At 41.6% G+C, this 24,042-nt stretch overlaps 1 protein-coding gene, 1 long non-coding RNA gene and 4 other non-coding genes across 23 annotated transcripts in view; 4 read left to right on the forward strand and 2 right to left on the reverse strand.

Annotated features, from left to right (window-relative positions):
- LOC125753980 (uncharacterized) overlaps positions 1 to 4,102 on the reverse strand; it is a 44,019-nt gene extending 39,917 nt beyond the window's left edge. For 4 of the 5 annotated variants that reach the window (XR_007407032.1, XR_007407031.1, XR_007407034.1 and 1 more), the window contains exons 1-2: positions 3,798 to 4,099; positions 2,443 to 2,542 (exon numbers count right to left, since the gene is read on the reverse strand). This is a non-coding gene — a long non-coding RNA (uncharacterized LOC125753980). Of the gene's footprint in view, positions 1 to 2,442; positions 2,543 to 3,797 lie in introns of all 5 variants that reach the window. The other variant, XR_007407033.1, reaches the window with a different exon arrangement.
- Positions 4,103 to 4,399: 297 nt separating this feature from the next.
- On the reverse strand, positions 4,400 to 4,472 carry TRNAR-ACG (transfer RNA arginine (anticodon ACG)). The gene has a single exon. It is a non-coding gene; the product is annotated as a tRNA-Arg (tRNA).
- A 343-nt stretch (positions 4,473 to 4,815) lies between these two features.
- On the forward strand, positions 4,816 to 4,908 carry TRNAY-GUA (transfer RNA tyrosine (anticodon GUA)). Its single transcript has 2 exons — positions 4,816 to 4,852; positions 4,873 to 4,908. It is a non-coding gene; the product is annotated as a tRNA-Tyr (tRNA).
- A 513-nt stretch (positions 4,909 to 5,421) lies between these two features.
- On the forward strand, positions 5,422 to 5,511 carry TRNAY-GUA (transfer RNA tyrosine (anticodon GUA)). The gene is given in 2 exon segments: positions 5,422 to 5,458; positions 5,476 to 5,511. It is a non-coding gene; the product is annotated as a tRNA-Tyr (tRNA).
- A 152-nt stretch (positions 5,512 to 5,663) lies between these two features.
- TRNAA-AGC (transfer RNA alanine (anticodon AGC)) lies at positions 5,664 to 5,736 on the forward strand. The gene has a single exon. It is a non-coding gene; the product is annotated as a tRNA-Ala (tRNA).
- A 9,169-nt stretch (positions 5,737 to 14,905) lies between these two features.
- The window catches only part of TRIM55 (tripartite motif containing 55), a 44,637-nt gene continuing 35,500 nt past the window's right edge, over positions 14,906 to 24,042 (forward strand). For all 14 annotated transcript variants that reach the window (XM_025477864.3, XM_025477863.3, XM_025477861.3 and 11 more), the window contains exons 1-3: positions 14,906 to 15,263; positions 15,808 to 15,980; positions 22,578 to 22,743. In XM_025477864.3, the coding sequence (XP_025333649.1) occupies positions 15,096 to 15,263; positions 15,808 to 15,980; positions 22,578 to 22,743 (507 nt within the window). In that variant the 5' untranslated portion in view covers positions 14,906 to 15,095. The remainder of the gene's footprint in view (positions 15,264 to 15,807; positions 15,981 to 22,577; positions 22,744 to 24,042) is intronic.

The raw sequence follows: 24,042 nt of genomic DNA on the forward strand, positions 1-24,042 counted from the left end.
TGCCCCGCATATTATATAAAATAACTTGCATATAGTTAAACACAAATGCAAACAATACCAACAAATACAGAAAAGAAAGCATATTCCTTTTCCCTCATCAATCTTATATTAGTTTCCTAGGGTTGCCTTAAAAAATACCATAGACTAAAAAAAAAACAAAAACAAAAAAAAAACAAAACAAAAACAAAAACAAAAAAAACCATAGACTGGGTGACTTAAACAACAGAAATTTATTTTCTCACAGTTGTGGAGGCTAGGTCTAAGATAAAGGTTTCAGTAGGTTTGATTTCTTCTGAGAGCTCTCTCCTTAGCTTGCAGATGGCCACCTTCTTGCTGTGTGTTCATATGCTTGTCTCTCCATGCATCCTAGTCCCTTCTTATGAGAATGTTAGTTATAACGGATAAGGGCCTACCCTAATGACCTCATTAAAGGTCAAAAGGACCTTTTTAAAGGTCCCTATCTCCAAATACACTCACATTATGAAGTACTGAGGGTTAGGGCTTTAGTATTAGAATTTGGAGAGGGGAGGGGAAAATTAGTCCATAATATATGCCATCAATCTCTCAAAATTGTGCCAAATTTTAGTTTGCTTTATATTTGGACCATGAATTCTTTATAGAGTTTTTTTTTCCCAGAAACTTCTAATTATCTTTGGCTTGCTTTTTGAGAAAAGTGACTATCTAATACTGTGCTCTCCCCTTTTCCATTCACAGATGTTATTCACCACTATAATTTTGTACTCCAGTTCTGTGTCAGCTTCTGCTCCCAGAGAATCCCATCAGTATAACATCTTCAAGTAATGTTTATTTTTTATTTGAGAAAAGAACCCTAGGATTTAAATTTTATAACACAAGTGTGAACTATTTGTTCTCATAGGTGATTGCTGCTTATATTGATTATACAATCTGGGTTCAAAGTTATGTCCCCACAGAACTTCAAGGGTCTTGCTCTATGGTGTTCTAGCATCCAGTTTTGCTGAGAAGCCTGATCATAATCTGATTCTCGTTCCTTTGTAGCTAGCCTATTTTTGTTTGTTGTTGTCCCCATCTCTGAAAGCCTTTAGGGTTTCATCTTTATCCTCAATGCTTTTACATTTCACTAGGCTGTCCGGGCCTGGTTGTTTTTCATTCATTGTATTTGGAGGTCACTTTTGATTTATTACTAATGTCTTCTGCTCCTTCCCATGCATTTTCTCTACTTTCTCTTTCTGAAACTCTAAAGTCTATGTCTTCCAGGCCTATCCCCCATGCTCTTATATTTTCTGCTGTTTTTGTTTCCTGGAAGATATTTTCCATTCTACCTTCTATATCTCCAAATTTGATCTTTAGCCATGACCAATACGTTATTTTTCACCTTGGCAAACATTTTTAGTTTTCAAGAATGCAACTATTTTCTCATTGCTCATTTTTAAATATCAGGATATTTGTTCTGGTTTTTATTACTGCAATAGCCTCTTAGATGTCCCTAAGGATACCAATTAGCAATTCAAAAAACAGTTCTGTACTATTCCTTGTATAATCTGTTTCCTCTTGAATCAGTTGTTGAGTGTTTACCTTGGACTTTCTCTTTTGTTTCCTCTCAAATGTCTGGTAGATATTTGTTCATATTCATGAATAAAGGACTACACTGATTTGTATCTGTAAAATAGCTGGTCCTGTGGACACAGGCTTTTACATTAATAGTGCATGGGAGGAAATAGCCATGCTGCCCTCAAATCCCCTAAACTACTAACACAAGGAGAGTCATACTCTGAGAGTAGGGTGGGATGGCCTTTCTTTCTCTCCACCTCTATTATTAGGCTCTACTCTGCCCCTCTCCCCAGCCCTATATTCACCCTATGGGCTCTTCCCAGGCAAATCTACTCTGCTTAAGTAGTTCTCTGAGCAGCTCTACCTGGGACAAATGCAGCAGCTGCTGCAAAATGTTAGGGCCCTCTGACCTTTGTGCTGTTGCCTCTGTGCCTGGATCCTCTTGTGAGCTCCATGGGGAGAATAGTCCTGTCTCTGCTAGCTTCTGGAATGTGTATTCTGAGCTGTGTTTTTCTCCATTCTAGGTTATGTGTCTACGTAACCTCATTTGCATTCCACATCCCAGAAATTATTTAAAATCTCAAGTTTGCTGATTGCAACTACTTTTATCTTTCATGCTGCAAAGATTTTTTTCTTTTTATCTTTATTAGCTCTTCACTGAAGAGTGCAAACATACGTGCCCGACCATATGACTATAAGTGAGCCAGCCCTGATGGCTGCATGTAATCCTGACCCCTGTTTGGGGATTAAGGGTGAGCATTTAACTGAAGCCAGAACAATGAAGAGTTTTGCAGTCAGAATTGAGAAAGGGAAGTGGGTCTCTGGTTGATAGATATCTTAGTTTATTTAGGCTGTTGTAACAACACAACACAGACCTAGTAGTTTATAAACAATAGATATTTTGTTTCTCACAGTTTTGGAGGCTGGAAATCCAAGACCAGGGTGCCAGCATGATCAGGTTCTGGTGAGGACCCTCTTCCAAGGTTGCAGACTGCTGAACTTCTTTCTCACTCTGCCAAAACACAGTGGCGGGGAGGGGAAATCTCTCAGGGGCCTCTTTTATGAGGGCACTAATCCCATTCATAATGACTCCACCTTCAGGTCCTAATTATCCCTCACAGACCTCCACCTCCTAAAACCATTACCTTGGGCATTAGGTTTTCCACATGAATTTGGGTGTGTGTGTGTGTGTGTGTGTGTGTGTGTGAGATACAAACATTTGATCTACAGCAATAGATTGTGAGGGGAAACCATCAGGAATTTGGGGACCTGGAGGCGGGGAGAAGCACCATGTTGCCAACTGTGAGCACTAGAGAAAGAGAGTAAGACACTGAGAGACAAACCTGAAGGAAGCCCAGCTACATTTCCTTCTCGGTTTCCCAAGAAAGGAAACAAGGTGTCTTGGGACACCCCTGTAGGCTATAACAAATGTCTGATTTACATTAGCCCTGTGTGAATTTCTATCATAGTAAGGGAGCCAGAAATCATGCACTACCTTGGCCCTCTTGGAGGGTGTTACTCTGGTTGGCTGCTGGGGGAAAAGTGCAAGAAGGGTTAGACCAGGAGGCCCGAGTTTCACCCACAGTGCAGTGATGGCCATGCCCTTGACCTCTGCAAATAATAAAGCCCTCCCTTGTAAAACGAGGAGAAAGTAGGAGTAAGATGGAGGCTCTTTCCTCGTGGCTTAATTTTCAAGGTTCTGTCAACAAACTTAGGGGGAGGGGTGCAACATATGTTCCCAACTTCCCATAGAGGTCATTTCTTTCTAACTCTCAAAAAGAAACACTATGTAACTTTAAACATGTATCAGCTTTGTTACGTTCAAAAATGGCAAAATGTTCACTAGGAAACAAAAATAAAACCCACCATCATTTTGTTCAAATGGTACGTACTGGTGTCCCCTCACTCCCAGATTTTTAACTTCCTTTGGCCGTTTTGTGTAGCCTTTAGAAAGCAGCTTTCCCACTTAAAAACTAGTTCTTTCCTGTAACTCCACATTTTCTCCTCCCTAATTTATCTCTTCTCCAATTTTACATTTTATTAAAGCTTTTATTTTGGGGGAATTGCTGCCTTCCTTACTTGGAGAGATTTAAGAGATAATTCTAAACTACTCCCCACAGATAAGATCAAGAACTTCAAAATAAAAACTCAGTTTCTTCAAACCCACATTACACCCTTTTGGTGAAAAACAAAAACAAAAACAAAACAAAAAAAACCAAAAAACCCTTGAGGGCAGAACCCAAGCCATTAAGCAGATGGTTTTTTACCCTGTGCTTACAACCGGGGAGGGGCTCAGGACCCTGGTTACGAGGAAACGTGAAACAGGAACCGGATGAAAGAGACCTTGTAAGTAACCGTAACTCTTTCCCCTGCACCGTCGGGAGCGTGCGTGGGCAGTTTCTCTAGCGACCTACGACTGAAGTCTTCAACTGTTTGACAAGACCCGAAGCAGGAAGCTGCAGCAAAAGCAGCCTTGGGGTTTCCAGCAGCTTCGTCAGGGGCACTGCAGGCTTCACCTCCCGGCTACCTCACGCGGCTTCGTACGCGGAGCCCCGGGGGCGGGGGCGGGGGCGGGGGCGGGGGCGGGGGCGGGGGCGGGGGCGGGGGCGGGGCGGGGGCGGGGGCGGGGCGGGGGCGGGGCGGGGGCGGGGCTCGCTCGCGCTGCCGGCCCCGGCGCCGCCTCCTCCCTGGGCCGCGGGCGCTCCCGGGGGCGTCTCCTCAGGCTCGGGAGTTCGCCTGGGTGGTCCCGGGAACGACGCGCAACAGCTTTCTGAGCTCAGAGTGTGGTAAAATACTCTGGGCGTTTGTGATCTGAGGGACCTTGAAGAAGTCATCTTTGGTTTTTTTAAAATCTATTGTGACAAAAATCCGAGCCAGGCAGGAGTCGAACCTACAATCTTCTGATCCGTAGTCAGACGCGTTATCCATTGCGCCACTGGCCCTCCACGGGGAGAGGGGCCGAGGGGACGTACAGATCACAGAGCGGCAAGGCCACTCTCGACAGCTGCCCCCGAAATAGGGTAGTAACGGAAGATGGCGTCGGACTCTGAGTCCCGGGACCACCAGCCCGGGACACGCGAGCAGGGGGGACCCTTCCCCCGTCCGTCAGAATCCCGCGGAGGGTAGCCGCGTTGTCTTTCTGCGCACGCGCGAAACAATACACAGTCACTCCCTTCCCCTCCCCCGGTCCCCGAATACGCATGCGCTATTCGACCTCCAACCAGTGGCTGTGCCTGCTCGGGTTCTTGAGTTTGAATCTCAAGGGGCAGAGGCGGTTCGCCTGTCCCTTCGATAGCTCAGCTGGTAGAGCGGAGGACTGTAGCTGACTTCCTGGCAAGAGGCATCCTTAGGTCGCTGGTTCGATTCCGGCTCGAAGGAGACGCTGGTTTTTTTTTTTGTTTGTTTGTTTTTAGCCGACTTTTTATAATTTATGGCCCATGCCACGAGTTCCCCTTCCCTAATACACATACCATTCCAACGAACAGTTGGAAATGCTTGCCCTTTCGCTCCCGGTTTGGCCTACGGCAGTAGGCCCCGTGCGGAGTCTTTTGTGAATCCCCCAAGCGGGGACCCATCGTCCTCGTAACAATCGGCGCGGGGAGTCTGCGCTCGGCTGGGCGGCCGCGGGTCACCGCCTCCTGCTGGTCTCTACGTCGTCTCCGGCGTTTGCGAGTCCCCGAGCGCGCGGAGAAGGCCCCCGAGCCAGCCGCCGGCGCCTCTCAGAGCTCTGCGGAGCGCGGCCAGCGCGCGAGCTCGCTCCGGCTGCCGTGGGGGGCGTTCGCTGGAAGAGTAGCTGGGGATCAACCATCCACGAAAGAAACGCGGTCGGAAGCACGCAAAGCTTAGAAAGTAACAATTATGAAGAGCAGCCAGCCCGGCGCCACCCCGCTCCCTTCGATAGCTCAGCTGGTAGAGCGGAGGACTGTAGGCGCCGTGCCCGTGGCCATCCTTAGGTCGCTGGTTCGATTCCGGCTCGAAGGAGAGGGGTGGTTGCTTTTGTTCCTTTGGCCTTAGCTGTAAAGCAAGATCAAGAACATCCGAAAAATATATATTTATATATATATTATTTTCTTTTTTTTCTAAATGCTCTGACCTCTCTCTAGAGGAAGAGATAACCGGCCGTGCCCAGCGGTGGGGGATTAGCTCAAATGGTAGAGCGCTCGCTTAGCATGCGAGAGGTAGCGGGATCGATGCCCGCATCCTCCAGTTGCTCTCCTTTTTCTTTTTTTTTTTTTTTCTCTCTTGTAATTTTCCTTTCGATTCTCCTTCAACTCGAGGTAGAACTTGAAGTCCGCCATTGGGAGGGCGAGCTTGAGGTCAGCGCTCCCTAAAACTTCCCAGACAAGGGATAACGGGTGCCGACAGAGTTTATTCTGACAACTTAAAAATTTTAAACCCATTTAGTTGGGGAAGTTCACGAAATTGGTTCTTTTTCTGTACAAAAATGGCTGCAGACGGCGGTTATGTGTGTTGCCCCTGTCTTTGTGATTTGTGATCGATCGCTGCGCTTCCAGGGCCCCACCTGGTACTGAACAGCCCATATGTAGGGGGGCCGACAGAAAAGCAAAACAACACAAAAGACACGGAACTTGGATAAGGATGCTGACTCCCTGACTCTTGCGTTGAGGCGAGGAAGCGAGAACTATTGGGCTACGTCTCAACTGAGTTCAGTGGGGTGCCCAGCTGTGGGCAGATCCACCAGGATAGGACAGAGCAAGGGGTACCTGAAGAGAGGTGAGGAAGTGAAGGGCAGGGTTCTAATGCCATTTTCCTCCTGGGAAGCAACTTCGGAGAATTGGAGACCAGCACTGAAAAGGAATTATTGGAGAAAAAAAAAAAAAAAAAAGATCTATTTAGGGCTGATTCTGAGCTAATCTATTTTGTTAAACAAAGACAAGACAAAAACGAGCAAAATAAATACACACATAATCACCGAAAGATTCAGAAATTGAACAGAACATACACAAAGGCTTTTCTGGTAATAAATTCTCCCTATTCTAATTTACTAGAAGATAGCCATTGTTGAAACCACACTGCAGTCCCCAACACAAAACATACATTTTCAAAGACAAAGGGGAAAATATTATCGTTTTTGAGGCTTACAATTAACAAATGACAATTCTTTTATCTCGTGTTCCTTTTAGTGTTCTAGGCAACCTGTACATTTTTGTTGCCACTGTGTATGACCTGCTGCATTTTATTGGTATGCTTTTCATTTTCTATGGCAGTCTCCATTTTTATCTCATTTTACTCTTTTCAGTAAAGTCTTTAATTGAATGTATAGTGATTCATTTAAAATATATCATTATTTTCATGAAAACAAATTTACGGAGTAGAAAAAGGAATCCTTTTATCAGATAATATGTCCCAATTTCCAGTTAAGATTATGAGTGCTGTCACTGGCTGCCTGGAGGAGCTGGCCAGTAAAATTACAAATGACTATAAGATCAAGAAATGGATAATGAGTGGAAGGAATGCTCCCAAGATCCAGGTAGAGATCACATATTTGGGGCAAGTGAGCTGGGCAAGAACTTAAACAACATCTCAGGATCAGCACCTCAGGTGTGGAATGGAATTCATGCCAAAAGTCCAAAGTTATAAGCTGAGGGGCACTGTTGCATAGCACTTAATCATGTGGACTGTGAAATCTGATGGCCTTTCTTAGCTTTCACATTTCCTAGCTGGGTGACATTGGACAAGTTGCTTGACATGTTGGTACTTCAGTTTCCTTGTTTGTCAAATAGGGGTCAAATAATAATGGTACCTACTTATAATTGAGAAGTAACATGTAAAGCCCTTATTACAGGCTTTACGTATATATGTGTATATAAAAACATTAACTGTTACCAGTGTACGTGATCAGTACTATAAAGGGAAGGCCTGGAGGGAATATTCTGAGGGTTTGCATGTGTGTTCATACAAATATATGTGGAAGTGCAGGAAAAAGATGCTTGGATCTACTGTGGAGGGAAAATAGAACAATCCTAAAAATACAAAATGATAGTTAAATAAATTATGGTATGACCATATAATGGAGTATATATAACCATTGAAATTATACTTAAGAACTATTGATGCAGGAAATGTTAACCAAATGTTAAGCTAATTAATTTGGTACAGGGCAATGTAAACAATACCAATACAAACAAGCATTAATTATCTGAAGAAAAGGCTTAAGAACACATTAAAATAATAATAGCAGTGACCTTTTGATAGTAGCATTACTGTGATCTTTTTCTTCTTTAAACTTTAAAAATATTGTATAATTTCTTCAGTAAACATTTATAAGTTTTAATTGAAAATATAGGCACATTTTAAAAAATTAACAGCTAACAACACTTCCTATAAGCCAACCACAGTTCTAGTTACTTTACATGTATTAACTCATATACATTTCTCATAAAGGAAACACTAGGCCCAGATGGTTTCCGTGGTGAATTCTATCGAACAGTAAAGGAAAAAATAATACCAATTATACTCAGACGTTCAGAAAATTGAGAGGGAATGCTGTCCAACTTAATTTATGAAGCCAACCTTATCCTGATCCCCAAACCAGGCAAAGACATTATTTAAAAAAGAAAACTATAGACCAGTATCCTTCATAAACATAAAGGCAAAAATTTTAAACGAAATTTTAGCCAGTTAAATCCAACAACACATAAAAAAGAAAGTGCATCATGACCAAATGGGATTTATTCCAAAAATACAAGACTGGTTCAACATTCAAAAATCAACATAATTCATCATTGTAAACAGGCTAAGGAAGAGTAACCACATGATCATTTCAGCAGATGTAGAAAAAGCATTTGACAAAATTCAATATCCACTCCTGATTTTGAAATTATCAGCAAACTTGGAAGGGAACTTCTTCAACCTGACAAAGGGCTTCCATGAAAAACACACAGTTAGCATTATACTTAGTATGAATGCTTTTCTCCCAAAATCAGGAACAAAGCAAAGATCTCCATTCTTAGGTTTTTTTAGCCAGTACAATAAGGCAAGAAAAATGAAGTAGAAGACCTCCAGATTGGAAAGGAGGAAGTAAAACTATCTCTATTCACAGAAATATCATTTTTTAAAATATTGATTACATGTTGAAATAATAGTTTATATTTGGGGAGTGTTAAATAAAATATATTAATAACATTATTATCATCTGTTTCTGTTTTTTAATGTGGCTACTAGAAATTTAGAACTATATATATGTCTCATATTTGTCACTCACATCTTATTTATATTGGACAGTTAGAGAGGTAGGTAGGGGCCAGATCATATCAGGCCTTAGAGACCACAGTGAAGATTAATGTTTTTATACCACAGGTAACAGGATCAAGGTGGGATTTTTTTTTTCTTTTTTTTTAAGGTGGGATTTAAATAGGGAGTGACATATGAGGAACAGATAGCAGAAAGCAGTAATAAATTCCAAAAAATCAATCAGGAGGCTGTAGGTGGAGGGAAGATGAAGAGGGTTGTGTAACTGAAGGGTAGGGTGAAGAGGGCCTAGAGTTCAGGCATGACCATTGGGAAGGCCTTAGGCTAAAGTATTTGCTACTTGTTGGGACTGTCACTATTCATTTCTGGCATGTGAATTATGCCAAGAAATGTTCAGAGAAAAGTAAAATATGTTAATTTTCTAACATAGCTTCAGAGATTATTCACGATGAATTAAAACGTATAAATGTATAAAAAACAGATTTGGAGGAGTAATTATTTTATCTTTATTTTGTAGATGTCATGAGTTGAGTCCTTGGTGTAAGAAGATTGCAAAAGTCCTTTTACTGGAAAGAGACTTCTGGGTTATATTTTTTCAGGTAACTTGTAAAGTTGGTTAGAAAATGCTTTTCTAGATCATACCTTGAGCCCCAGAATACCAGAGGAAATAACATACTATACATATGTGGTCAGATGAGTTATACCTAGCAGGACTAATCAACAGAGCCTGGCTCTTGGAACACCAGCTCATCTAAATCTTAAATGAAATGCTGCCTTATCCCCACTGTTCATGTATTTAAGTTCTCACTAATAGAGGGAAGGAGGGAGGGAAAGAGAGATGGATGGATAGATAGATGGATAACAGATGGATATTGCAGGGAAGAATTAATAATCTCACTGTCTTAGTTTAAGAGGAACTGGTCTGTACAATATTAAGCAATGGCCTTTGTTTTGGCATGGAATTATAGTGATATTCAAGAGATATAACTGGTGCTGGAGCTGAGCTGAAAGTCCTGGTTCACTCATGCCCTGGTGCTCCAGGCTAACTAAACCTCCTTGTTAAGCAGTCCCTAATTCTCTGCTTCCACAATCACACCCCCTGGCGTCCTTTCCCCGTCTTAGTGATTTAGTCAGCCACTAACTTTCTCACTTCTGATTGGTACAAGAAGGAAGAATTCTCCTTCCTCTCTACCTTAGATGCTGACCTAGAAGAAAGATCAGCATTCTAGTTACTTTTGCTTTTTCCAGCAGGGTTTCACTCTCTAACTGCTTTGCTTTAAACTTTATCAATTTTTACTTCTTTTTAGCTTCACCTTCCATTTGACCATAAGTCCACTGCTCTATTTGATGAATGACTAGCTCCTTGAGCTAAGCCTTGGTTATTTTCCAAGTACCTGGATTTGCAATTACCTATGCTAAAGAGACAAAGAGAACATGGGTAAATTAAATGCCGAGAACAAAAATAACTAACTAAATAAATACATACATACATACATACATACATACATAAATAAATAAATAAAATAAATGCTGAGAACACTCTGGAATCCTCAGGAAAGTTGGCCCTACTGATGCTGAGTCCCTAGAACTCTTCTGATGCCTCATACTCCCGGAATTGTCTCTTTTGTTTTGCAAGTTGGAATGAAGAGTTGATGTTGCTCTTGTAATTATTCTGGGGTGAGAAATTCATATTATTCTGACCAGGAAGTATAAAACTCACTGAAAGAAGGGGATCCTGTTCCTACTGGAGAATCTTTTAAATAACTCTTTTAAATACACTCCAGTTTCCCCCCAAGATTTTTTTAAATTTTTTTTTAATTTTTATTTATTTATGATAGTCACAGAGAGAGAGAGAGGCGCAGAGACACAGGCAGAGGGAGAAGCAGGCTCCATGCACCGGGAGCCCGATGTGGGATTCGATCCCGGGTCTCCAGGATCGCGCCCTGGGCCAAAGGCAGGCGCCAAACCGCTGCGCCACCCAGGGATCCCCCAAGATTTTTTTATATCACATATTCATTTATGTCTCATGGTAACCACTAGTCATATATGGTTGTTTAGACATAAGTATAAATTACAGAAAATTAAAAACTCAGATTTCAAGTTGCATTATACACTTTCCAAGTACTCAATAGCCACCTGTGGCTAGAAGTTAGTACAGATATAGAACATTTACATCATTGCAGAAAATTCTAATGGGTAGTGTGCTGTAGAGCATGGGTGTGGTATAGCTTAGTGGGTGAGGTCATCTGCTCTGTAGGCAAAAGATGTGTCTCTGAATCTGCTTCATAACTAGCAGTCATATTACTGAGCAACTACTTTGCTGAGCTACAGTTGGCTCAATGGAAATGATAATGCCTATTGTAAGAAGTGATTAGTACTCTATACGTATTTATTATATTTGTTGTGGCAGTACACAGTTGGTCCTTGAACAATGTGGAGGTTAGGGATGCTAATCCCCATGCAAGTTGAAAATCTGTATATAATTTTTGACTCCTCCAAAATTTAACTACTAATATCCTACTGTTGCCCAGAAGCCTTACTGATAACATAAATAATAAATAAACATATTTTCTGTTGTATGTATTATATACTATATTCTTACAATGAAGTAAGCTAGATTAAAGAAAATGTTATTAAGAAAATTATAAAGAAGAGAAAGTACACTTATAGTACTGTGCTACAAAATAAATCCATATATGTTATTGTTCAAGGGTCAACTATAGTACTAAAAAGAACAGATTTTAGAACCCCTTTTTTTCCTTACCGGGGAGAACACACTGAAATCCACATTTCACTCTTATTCTCTGTCTCCTGAAGTCTGGGTCCATTTGGCCTGGTAGCTAGATGTTGAAAGAGGTCAAAAGTCTTTTCTTTCTGCTATCATGCCTTAATTCCAAGTCTGCTGTTGGGCATATAGTCAGGTTCTTAAGGACCTATCTTGCTTCCCCTGACTTATCTGGGGGATTTGGAAACTGCTGGTCCTTCAGGAAGTAAGAGCAGATTTGGTTTTGTTTCAGCTTCTCAATGTGTGTAAACATACCGTTGCCCTAGTTTGGTAGGACTTAGGAATGGGGGACAATTGGGGCTTCCAACTAAACCAACTCCCCATGTAATTGTCCCCAATTGGTTTCAATCTCCTGTTCTAATTGTGGGGTGGGAGTTTGAGAAGGGGAGAAAGTTGTGCATCACTCCTGTACAGTCCAGGATACCTTCAGGAGACTAATCTGGTTTTTATGTCTCTGTGGAGGTGCAAATCCACTCCAAATCCCAGAGTCTTCACGTTGATTGCAAATCTGATGCAGTTTCAGACTTTCCCTATCTTTCAGACTCTGTGAATGATTTGGGAGCAGACTAAAATTTTCTTGTTTTTCCCTAGAGCAGAGTGCTACTTCCATGTCTCACTCTCCGTTCACATGCTCACCCCATGGACTGCTGGTCTCTGAGAGTGGGGAGGAGCAGAGAATGGAGAAAAGAGTATAGAGGGGGAAAGTGATAATAACCCATCAACTTGACTTTTAGTCCTGTGAATTTCTTGCTAGTTTGCTGGGTCACCTCCTAGCGGCAGTTCTAAGAAAAAGTATAAAGCAAGAAAGAAAAACAGAGGACAGGATAGGGATCAACTTTACATCAAATAATTGAATTGAAGACTATCAATGTCAAAATTAATATTTCAAAGGTTTTTCTTTTTTCCCTACAAATATTGTTAAGCTAGGTTATGAATACCACTGACTCACAGATTAAAAAAAATTGAAATTCAGCTAGGTTGAGGTCAGTTTCCCAAGACCACAAAGCGAGATAGACATAGAAGGTGGATTAGAAGGACTGTCTCCTGACTCACTGTGCAGCTCTCACTGCATCATTGATGGTTGCTCAGACTCAGAGCATCTGAGTCACCCCTGTGGATTCTAATTCACAGCCTCAGAGTCCCTTTCCTCCTTTCCTTCCCCACTGCCATTGCCCAGTGCCAGGGCATCATGACCCCTAACCTAGACTATTGGCAACAACCTCCCATCTGGTCTTTATCTAGGTCACCTGCACTCTAATTTATCCCAACCACCACTGTGAGACTAATCTAACTAATGCACAGCTCTCATGGAAACATTTCTGTGAGAAACTTTCAACAACTTCCTGTTGCCTAATTTATTAAGTGTTAAAAACTCTGTAGCCCAATATTTGTGTCCTGCCAATGTGCCAGCAGCATGCTCTGCACTCCAGCCCAAAGCATCACATGCTCTGAGCATTCCCCGCACTCCACACTCCTGTGCCTTACTGTCTTTGCTTGGTACCTTCCCTTGGAAAACCCCAACTATGCCCCCCACCTAACTCTACATCCATTCATCTAAATTCTCAGTGGATCAGTACAAATACCACCCACCCATGAACCCCTCCTGAGTATCCCAACTCTGAAATTCTGTAGCTCTTTATCACATTTTGTTTTGTGCTATGGTTCTGTATATAAATGTCTTGTTTCTGCTGTTAAACTGAGCTCCTTGAGCTCAATCCACAGAACTACGCTTGTCTTTCAATCTACAGGGCTAATCACAGTGGGGACACATAATGAACAGTCAATGAGTATTTTTTGAAAGAATGAATTCCTTTAATAAGCATAGGCTCAGCTACATTGTACATTATTAAAGTGCTTTTCCTTAGATTGAAGAGTCTTTTACTGTAGAATCTTTATCTTTCCTAGAAAATAACTCACATCCTGCATTCACCTGCCTATACTAGGTGAACTGTATTAACTCAGTAAAAAAAAAAGTGTCACCAATTCCCTTTTTTATTGGAGTTGCTAAATAGATATTGAAAGGAATAACAAGATTCTCTCCTAAGATGCCTGAAATGTTTATGAATACATGTAACTTATTATTAGTTAATAGAGCTTATTAGATTCTCAATAAGCTCTCACTGCACACAGCAATGAGACCATAGATAACCAGTCACACTGGCCTACTCTTTACTGGTGACTAAGTACACACTGGTGATATATTGACAAAATGTGTTCACTCTTTGAATATTTTTAGATCAAGGATAAACAGACCTTCACATTCATCTCATATAAACGTATATGTATCTCTTTTTCATTTTTTATCTTATTTTTAATTTTTAAATAACTATATATTGATGAAACAGTTCTTTCACAAAATCCTGGCAAATATCAGGATTTCTATTTATGACTCAAGAGCAGACCAAGAATATTAGAAATGACCAGGGAAACTATCATTTGAAAAATCCACTTGGAGAAGGAGGCAAATGAAAAGAGGTGTAGTAGTATTTCAGACCAGTTAAAACCCAGGTATGGAAGCATTTTCACTTCAGTTGGCAATAGCACTGACATCTGTTCCCACTTTATGGAAAAATGAAATAATGGGTCTGCTACCCCACATGCCAGTTATTACTTCATTATTGATTATTGCTGCAAACTAAATTTAAACTTTAAAAGATTGCCAAGTTTTCTTTGTGTTTTTGGTGTGAGGAGGGGGTTGTAGGTGTACAGGATGAAAGAGGGGGTTAAGGAGGAGGGAGAATGATGCAGAAGAAAAAAGTACTAGAATTTTATTCACAACTTTTTTTTTTTTTTAATGGGATCATCAACCAGTGTTTGGATTTTTTTTCATAGATACTCTTATGGTGAAAGGGGTTGAAATCAGTGGTTAAACTGGAATTTTTCTTAGACCATAACTCTTAGCAAAGATGAAAAAATCAATGTCAAGCAAGTCTTTTTAGATGATTGCCTTTGTAAAGCCAGGAGAATGATTTTCAGGACAAATTTTGTTGGTTTTCACTTAAGACAGTACGATCATGCTACTTTGGGTCCCTTGCTGCCTAAACTCTCAGGACAGAAATGGCATTCATCATCCAGTTAGATTCTTGGGCTATGTTCTCTCCAGTCCTGGAGAAATCCGTCACCGCGTTCTTACTGAGCGCTCACAGAGGGCATGGCTCAGTGACTAGGCATGCACATTTGCATTTGTTGTGACAACTGTCAGCTTCAAACTCCCTCTCCTCACAACCCTGTCTAAATGGGGTTTGTAATCCTTCTTCCCACCCACTCTCTTCACTCCCTGGGGCAGGAATGTTGGCTCCTGTTCCCTGTCACCTGTCAGAATCCGTCCTCCTGTCACTGGCTTATATGGACAAGTCAGCCCGCTGTCACGTGACCCCCCCCACCACCACCACCACTGCTAAAAACAGCTCCGGCTCCCCCTGTGAACCTGGGCCTGAAACAATGTCTTCCACCGAAAAAACCATAAAGGACACTTGATCACCCAATCCTTGGAATTATTTCCAGGAAACGCTTGCAGAACCATCCGGAGCACCCTTTCCCTGGCAGCGCACAAGGGGACGGCCGGGAGATGAGCGCATCTTTGAATTATAAGTCTTTTTCTAAAGAGCAGCAGACCATGGATAACTTGGAGAAGCAACTCATCTGTCCTATCTGCTTAGAGATGTTCACGAAACCTGTGGTTATTCTCCCCTGTCAGCATAACCTGTGTAGGAAATGTGCCAGTGATATTTTCCAGGTAGGTTTGTTTGGAATTTAAGGGGTAAAAACAGAGTCTCTTTTCTCTGAATCAAGTGCTAAACTTTTAGGTGAATTCTTCTAGAAAACTTCATAAGGCTACATTCATTTTCAAGAAAAACTTTTTTTTTTTAAATGATTTGCTTTGTGCTTTGTTGCCTGCCTCCTCCTTACTCCCAAATCTAGTTTTACTTAAATACTAAGAATCATATTTGTTTAAAAAAACAAACAAAACTCAGTTCATTGAATCTGCTTCAAATTGTAAATGAATTGCTGCCCAAGACATTCATGTTGGAGTTTCTGGCTGGAACTTTTGGTTGTGAAAACATTGGATGGAAAACTGCCTCGTGCTGAAAATGGTACATTTGACTGTGGGTAAGTCCTGTATTTTAGGACCTCTTGCTGATAAGGCCCTAAGGGATTCTCTTATGGCCAGCTTAAAGTAGAAGTTGATGTTGTTTGTAGTAACCAAGAGTGAGAAGAAGTCTCAGAAAAAGCTATCTGTGGCATTACTCAATTCCTCTTTCCTTGCTTGGCAAGAACAGGCTTCTAACCCGTATTTGCCCACAAGAGGAGGCACCACTGTGGCATCAGGGGGCCGATTTCGCTGCCCATCCTGTAGACACGAAGTGGTCCTGGACAGACATGGGATATATGGCCTTCAGAGGAACCTGCTGGTGGAAAATATCATTGACATCTACAAGCAGGAATCCACCAGGTACTGTTCCTCCATGTGGCAAACCCATTTGAAGCTTGCTTTTGCCTATTTGTTTGTTTGTTCTAATGGATTAATATGCCAAATGCTTGTTTGCCAATCACAGACATTGTTTTATAGGAAAATGTTTTCTAAGTGAGGCCTTCCCAATGAGAGAATTGCTTACAGAAGGGGAAGGGAGCTGGTGCCCAAGACTTTATATCAACTCAATAATGAAGTAATTCATTAACACTAATCCATTCAGTAATACTGAAAGAGGCATGATGCATTCCACCCCTCTAAGCCTTGTAATAATGTATGTTTTAGACATCTCTTCACTTTTCCACAGGTCCTTTGTAGCTCCAGATTCTATGCAGTAGAAAACTTACAGTACAAAACTTTAAAGAAAACTAATAAAAATGGCATTTTCCAAAAAAAGTCCAGTTCCTAGTTTGGACAATCTCACCTGAAAATTGTCTAGATGATCCTATTAAAAACAAAATATAGTTAGTCATGGTATGGAAGTTGCAAAGCAATGCAGAGTCCTGTCCTTTAGCAAGTTAAAGTTTAGAGACCTGGGGGCCGGGGGGTGGGGAGAGATGGCACTCAGGTTTTTCTAGTCTCTAGATTGTATTTGCCTCACACTCTTAGCACTCACCTGTTGATTGATTGATACTCAATACGTGCATCCATTCACTAAAAAAAAGAAAAAAAAAGGCTTCTTCCTCATTATATCACATTGGCTATAGAGTTCCTTTCCTAGAGACAACAAACACTGCAGGAGTTCATTCCTAGAAGGCGTGGTGTGAAGAGCCCTTTCTCAATTATACACAGGTCGGTCCAATCCACAGAGCTTGATAGCAATATTGAGACCATCTGGAAATGAGCTCATTGTGATTCTTATTAGGAGACATGTATTTATGGAACATCTGCAGGGCTCTAAGAGCCTTGCAGTCTTAGAAGGAAAGCTGTTCTATAAATCTAACATATAATTATTATAATCATTATGGCTATTAGTTCCTGCTTAAGATTCAAACTAAATTAGATAGTGCCAGGATCTAGATGGATTTGGGGAAGAAGAGTAATTTCCAATGACATATTGCAGAGCACAGAGTCAGCTATTTCCCTGGCTTCCAGAATCTCCGGAGAAGAAGGAAAGTGCTATTGTTGCTGCTGTTACTTCACAGATCTGATCTGATTGTATTATGTTATGCAAATACACATATTGTCTCTTAAAAAAAACAGTCAATTAATAACCCAGACAATTATTAAGAGTGCTTATATAACAACCAATCCAATGTCTAGTACAGTGTCTTGCATAGAATTGTTACTCTGTAAGTGCCAGCTGATGAAGCAACACCCCAAGCTTCTTACATGTTCTACTTATTGCAATAATTTCGTTTTACTACTTGCTACAGTGAGAGCTTGAAACATGGGAAATAATAGCAATAATGTTATGAAATCCAGATAAGAAGAGATGTTAAAACTTGCAGCATAAGCAAAACCACAAAGGTGAAGAAACCATATAGAAGAAATGAACCAAATTTCCAACAATGAAGCTCATAACTCCATGCCCTAGTGGTGTTTTTCAGATTATCAGGTTCTTATGCTGTTATTTCTTGAACCCGAGACCTGCCTTTGGGACATCTTTTACTTGATGGCAAAAGCAGGCATTGATACTTGGGCATAAACCCAAGGGCAGCTTCGCCAGCCCAGAACCCTGGGCTTCCTTAGAATAACCTTGGCTATACAGAGTGAGATGAATCTATCTCTGGCTCACCATCATCGGGGACAGAGGAGAGGGCCTGGTCAACTCTGACCTCCCACAGAAAGACTAGAGATTGTACATCTCAAAAACACCTGGCCTTCTTACCTGGAATTCTGCATGGTGCTGAACTAGCCCAGTTTGGGGAGTTGACAAGAGAAGGAATTTATTTTGCTATTATTAATCATAAAAGCTATAATAATTAACTTTATAATAAGTAAAAATAAGATGTACCGTCTGTGTCAACTGTTCAGGGTGCTTTACATATGAATCATGTATAATTCTTTTTCAAAAAAAATACTTTATTTATTCATAAGAAACACAGAGAGAGGCAGAGACATAGGCAGAGGGAGAAGCGGACTCCCCAGAAGGAGCCCGATGTGGGACTCGATCCTAAGACCCCGGGATCAGTCATGACCTGAGCCAAACGCAGACGCTCAACCACGGAGCCACCTAGGTGCCCCTCATGTATGATTCTTTAATTCTCACAAAAATCTCATGATTGTGATTATTATTACCTGATTAAAAATTCTGAGTATTTCACTGAAGCTAACTCCTATACATCATTTAAACATTCAAATAGGGGATCCCTGGGTGGCACAGCGGTTTGGTGCCTGCCTTTGGCCCAGGGCACGATCCTGGAGACCCGGGATTGAATCCCACATCGGGCTCCCGGTGCATGGAGCCTGCTTCTCCCTCTGCCTCTCTCTCTCTGTGTGACTATCATAAATAAATGAAAATTAAAAAAAAAATTCAGATAGTACTACAAGACCTCTAATGAGGCCTCCCCAACTCTCTCTCCACTCCCCAGAGGCAACCACTTTTCATTGTTTTAGCTGTTTTTCTGCTATCACCCAGTGACATCTACACACTACTCCTATACTCCCATTTCTTGATTTTTCAGGTTAGACCTTCTCTATCAACTTTTCACTGCAGGTGATCAGGACAGTGCCCTCCTGTGGCTGGGCTTCACCTTACTTTTACTTTTCCTGGGTTGAATCCCTGTTTCCTAGAACCAATGTCTTTCTTTGTTGGCTTATTCTACTGCGGTTTTTTTTTTTTTTTTTTTTTTTTTTTTTTTTTTTTTGCTGTTGTTGTTGTTGTTGTTTGTGGAGCATATCCTCAAGTAATCTCCCAAATATGCAAGAAGTGCTCCACTTTCAGCCTCCCACACATTCCTGCCTTCAGAGTACCTGGCTTCTGCAATTCCAGAGTCTTTCTTGGGTTGCACAGCCCAAGACAGCTTGCTCCTTGCAAGCTTCTCCCCTGCAGGCCCTTAGCAGAAATAAGATGCAACTCAAGTAGGTCACTTCCTTTCATCCAGATGTTCTCAATTTCCAACAGTTGGTTGACATCTCTCATCTGCTTCCAGCTTCCTCATTTTTTGTCCTTACTGACTTATACTAGAATGTGATTTTTAAAATTTCCTTAATCTAATTTTAGTGGGATTTCCACAGGAATCACAAATAAAAAAGGCATATGTTCATTCTGCCATATTTAATTAGAAGACCCTTAGGCCAATCTTCAGATATGAATAAAAGTGGAGATTGAAAGAGGTTAAATAACTTGCCTGAGGCCACACAGGAGAAGCTGAGCTGGAGTTAAACTTTGAGATCAGTTTGACTCTAAAGGCAGTGCCTGCAATACCTCATCAAGATCAGATGTCCACCCTTTAGGAAACTCCAGGATGGTCCTAGAAACTTGAGACCAGAAACAGCAGGCTACAGATTCCTTGAGGCTAGCTGGCACTGAATGGCTAGGGGCCACTGCCCACATCTGGAGCTGAGCCCAAAGTCCAGATACCCTCACCTCATGAAAGTGAATTTCCATCTTTATTCTACACACCATGTTTGATCCAAGTCTCTTACAGGTTTTAAATTGTCTAGAGGTTTCTATTATTCACCCATTTATAAGTGGGGGATGCCCCTGGACTTCTGTTTCCACCTAAACAAGAGAAACTTAATAAGGAATATGGAAAGTTCTATTTATCTATTCCTTAATAAGGAATATGGAAAAGTTCTATCAGCCTCTATCGAATTATGGAAAAATAATAACAATCGAAACTAAACGTATAGCCTATGGCTACTGCCACATTTTCAGGATATATACTCACATACCTGAGCTCTGGTCATAGCTGTTGACATCAGAATAGCACTTGAGACAAAGGCTGCCCTCAGGAAATGCTGCAGGGAGATGACCCACATAAGTATCACCTGTGCCATTTTTCAGTAAATGTGCTCTAGACACTTGCTTGACGTTTATTATTATGAGACAGATACATGAGAGGGAAGGTATTGGAGGTGGAGAAGCCTTTGATCAAGCAAAGACCAAACCACCACTCCTAGTCTCTAGATTACCCCCAAAGGGCTATGTCATTTATAAATGGAGTCTTCAGGATGTTGTCTGGCTTCTTCCTCTGTGCTCATGAGTGCCAAGTGACCCTGGCTTTTCTCCATATTTCACATGCCTTCCCCAGATGAGTGGCTTTATGTTAGAGCACAAGAAATGCTGCCCATTAGTCTCACAAATTCTCTTTCATTTCTCATTCGACAAATACTTACTGAGTATGCACTCTATGCAAGGCATTGTTCTAGGCACTGGAGACCCAGCAAAAAAGAAAACAAGCCTGCCCTTGTAGAACTCACATTTTGGTGGAGGAAACAGATAGACCTGGGCAGAATTTACTTTTCTCGGTTGACTTCCAAAAATATAGCAGAAATTCAAGTCAGGAGGCCACAGACTTCATGGAAAACATATTGCTACAAGACCAGGGAAAAATTCCTTTTACAAAAGCCAGATTCTGAAACCTTGAAGCTGGAAGCCCATACAATTTCCTTACCAGACCCAGGACTTCTCCCAACAGCCCAATCTCTTGACTTGACTCCTACCTAGTGATTCATAGATATAAATTAGTATATTCTCTGCCCTTCTCTGAGTTCTGGGGCTGTAGCTACATGGTACCACACACCAATATCAATGGATTTCAAACTATTTTATTCATGTCTTACAGTAGAAGTACATTTTACATTGTAATCCAGCTTCCTTTCTGTACAGGATGGATATAGAGATAGATAGATATGAAATATATACTTTTGTTTCCAGTGTACTTACATACAATGTACACACACATATGTATATACATACACATCTATCTACACTAGAAACAAAAGTTTCACATATCATTACCGTCTTCTTACTTATGTAGCTCACAGTACTTACTATTTTATTTTTATTTTAACAATGCTGGTCATGACTCCTAAACTGACTTCAGTGGCCCATAATAATCCATTTCATGGCCATTAAAACTGCAGTTTTTAAAAAGTGGATCTTGGTAACAATAGAAAAAATTCAGTCCCAAATCTTTAAAATAACCATGATTTTAAATAACTATGTGTTTGGGAATGTGAGGAAAGGTTATGGATTTGTATTTACATTTTTCAGGTACCTCTGAAAACTATTAACAACATCGATCTTTAGATAGGATATGTAAGAATTTCAGGTTTTTGCAGAAGTAGGCCACACCCATACCTCTCACCATATTTTCCAGATGAGGCCTAGAGCACCACGATTTGGCATAATTTTTTAAAGATTTCTTTCTTTTCTTTTTTTTTTTAAAGATTTTATTTATTCATGAGAGACACACACACACAGAGAGGCAGAGACACAGGCAGAGGGAGAAGCAGGCTCTATGCAGGAAGCCTGACATGGGACTCGATCCTGAGTCTCCAGGATCAGGCCCTGAGCTAAAGGCAGCACTAAACCACTGAGCCACCAGGGCTGCCCTGATTTGGTGTAATTTTGATCTTGATCATAATACATAAGCCATGCTGATCATCAGGGAAATAGACAGGGTCCTACCATGTGCTGTACCTTCGGCCACTTCAGGTGATTCTACAGCTAATAGGTTATTCTTAAATAGCAATGACTTGTCACTCCCATTTCGTGTTTTCAATTCCTCATCCCTTGGTTATCATCTCACTAACATACACAAATCCAACGCTCCATTATTACCTGTTGCAGTTTCAGAAAGTTTTGGCTGATGCTGAGCTGTCGGAAAAACTGAAACTTGAGGATTATCTGTAAAATCCTTATTTCCAAGGTTACCACCACCTCCCAGAACAGCATTTTGCATTTTTCTTATTGCTTAAAGCATTGTGCCCCTTCACTGAGTACAAACTACCCACTCTCAGTCCGTGCCAAGTCCTCACTCAGGAAATTATTTACATTTAATTTTCTGAATGGCAGAAAGAGACTCAAACAAATTAATGACATGCATGCTGATATTTTCCTTCTTACACAAAGGTACTTCCCACTAGTGCCTAAACTAATAACCGGAGATCTGGGCTCCTCTCCCTTCTCCTTTCGGTGGGAAAGGTGTTTGCCTGAGGTTGGAGAGTTGGGATCTAGCGCTTCTGCCAAGCTGGAGGAAACTTGGGATTTCATTTACCAACAACTTCTCCCTCTTTTGCCATAATTGGAAAGTATCTCAAGAGACTTGAGTGTATGGAGAGAGTCCTGGATCACCCTCCTAACACAAAAATCCAGTGGTCAACTTTCAGGAATTTCACTAGCCATGTGTGGAACCCTCAATAACTTGAAATCAGCCATGATGGGAACACTCACCACAGAAATTGTCAAATACTACAGATCAGAGTGTCCAAGTCCTACCCCCTATGCCAGGCTGGTTGCTGGACATCTATCAGCACACCACTGCTAAGCCCTCAGGGCAACTAAATTTTGAGGGCTCTGAGCACAAGAAAGGTACTGTGGGAGTTTTCTGGAATAGCAATGCTAATCACCCCTCCCTGCTTTGGCCCCATGGGAGCTGACACATTTATCTGCTTACCTCCTCCCAGACCAGAAAAGAAGTCTGACCAGCCCATGTGTGAGGAGCATGAAGAAGAACGCATCAACATCTACTGTCTGAACTGTGAAGTGCCCACCTGCTCTCTGTGCAAGGTCTTTGGGGCACACAAGGATTGCCAGGTGGCACCCCTAACTCATGTGTTCCAGAGGCAGAAGGTAACGGAGCCTCTCCACCCCCTGCGGCTCCTCCTTTGCAGCCCCTTCTAAGTGCTTATGTGAGTGGCTCCCTTCACTGAAGAGGACCGCCCAAGCCAGGCAGCCCTGAGGCTAGGTGGTGTGAAGGGTGGAGTGGGAAGGGGTGCACTACTGGTGAGCACATGGCCAGTCAAGAGATCTCCTGGAGAGTAAGGGGACTGCTAGAGAGGGAAGGGGTACCAAGGGCCAGGAAGGTGCACAGATGGCAAAGGTCACTGTTTTTTGTGCTGAAGTTGCTGAAGGCAAGTAGTGTGTTGGCACCTGGTCTGAGCATTTGAAGTTCAGGTGATAGATACGAAAAGGATAACTTTTCACTCCAGTCACAGAAATTTTTCTTCATTCACTAACAAAAGGTTGTTTGCCACAGCCCTCCTAGGCCTTTTATCCCCAATTCCTATCGCATTAGGCTTTAAGACTGGGTTTGACTGGCCTCCTAGCCTTTCCACCTAGGCCAGTTGCAAAAAGGCCTCCTTGAATTTGGCATATGCCCCCATCCCAGGGCCTCAGCTTCAGCCTCAATGCTCTCATTGTGACCAACTATAGTTTTTCCCCTGGCTTATTGCTCACCTGCCAACCTGGTTCAAGTAGCAACTTGCCGATTTCGTGCAAATAAATATGCGGTTGCATGCTCAGATAGATGCAGCAGCTCCTGTCATCTAGAGTGTGAGCAGCTCCATAGCTCAGCTTCTTTCTGTGAAGAATCATAGATTCCAGATTTGGTCAGTGTCTTACTATGAGGATCAAAGTGGGAATCAAATTTGAAAGCCAAACTTTTGGGCAACACCAGCCATAACCATAACCAGTAGCTGCTAAAGAAGCAGGGTTTAGCAAGTAATCTATAACATTTATTTATTTTTCAGTCCACTTATGATTTATTTCCCCCTCTTCCTCCTACACTCACCCACCCAGCTCATATCATGGTGTGTTAGAACTGAGTGGCATTTGTTTCATCCTATTTCCCTAAGAGCCCTAGAGACTCCTATGGGATGAACATAGGACAGACTGGCAGGACTTCTTCCACCCTGTTCCTGTTTGGGCAAAGCGGCTTCACTTTTACCTACTGGAATTTCATATTACCTTCCTTTTGAAGAAAGGGTTCTGGAGCTTTAAAATATTTTACAACCACTGTTCTGGTCCAATCTTCTCATTTTATATCCAAGAAAATTAGAGTCTAAATTGATTACATGTTTGCCCAACATCATAACGAAGTTAAAAGCAAACTTGGACCAAGCAGGTAGGTCTCCTAAGTCCCCACTGCCT

The sequence above is a fragment of the Canis lupus genome, chromosome 29, assembly GCF_003254725.2.
Source record: "Canis lupus dingo isolate Sandy chromosome 29, ASM325472v2, whole genome shotgun sequence".
NCBI classification, from domain to species: Eukaryota; Metazoa; Chordata; class Mammalia; order Carnivora; family Canidae; genus Canis; species Canis lupus.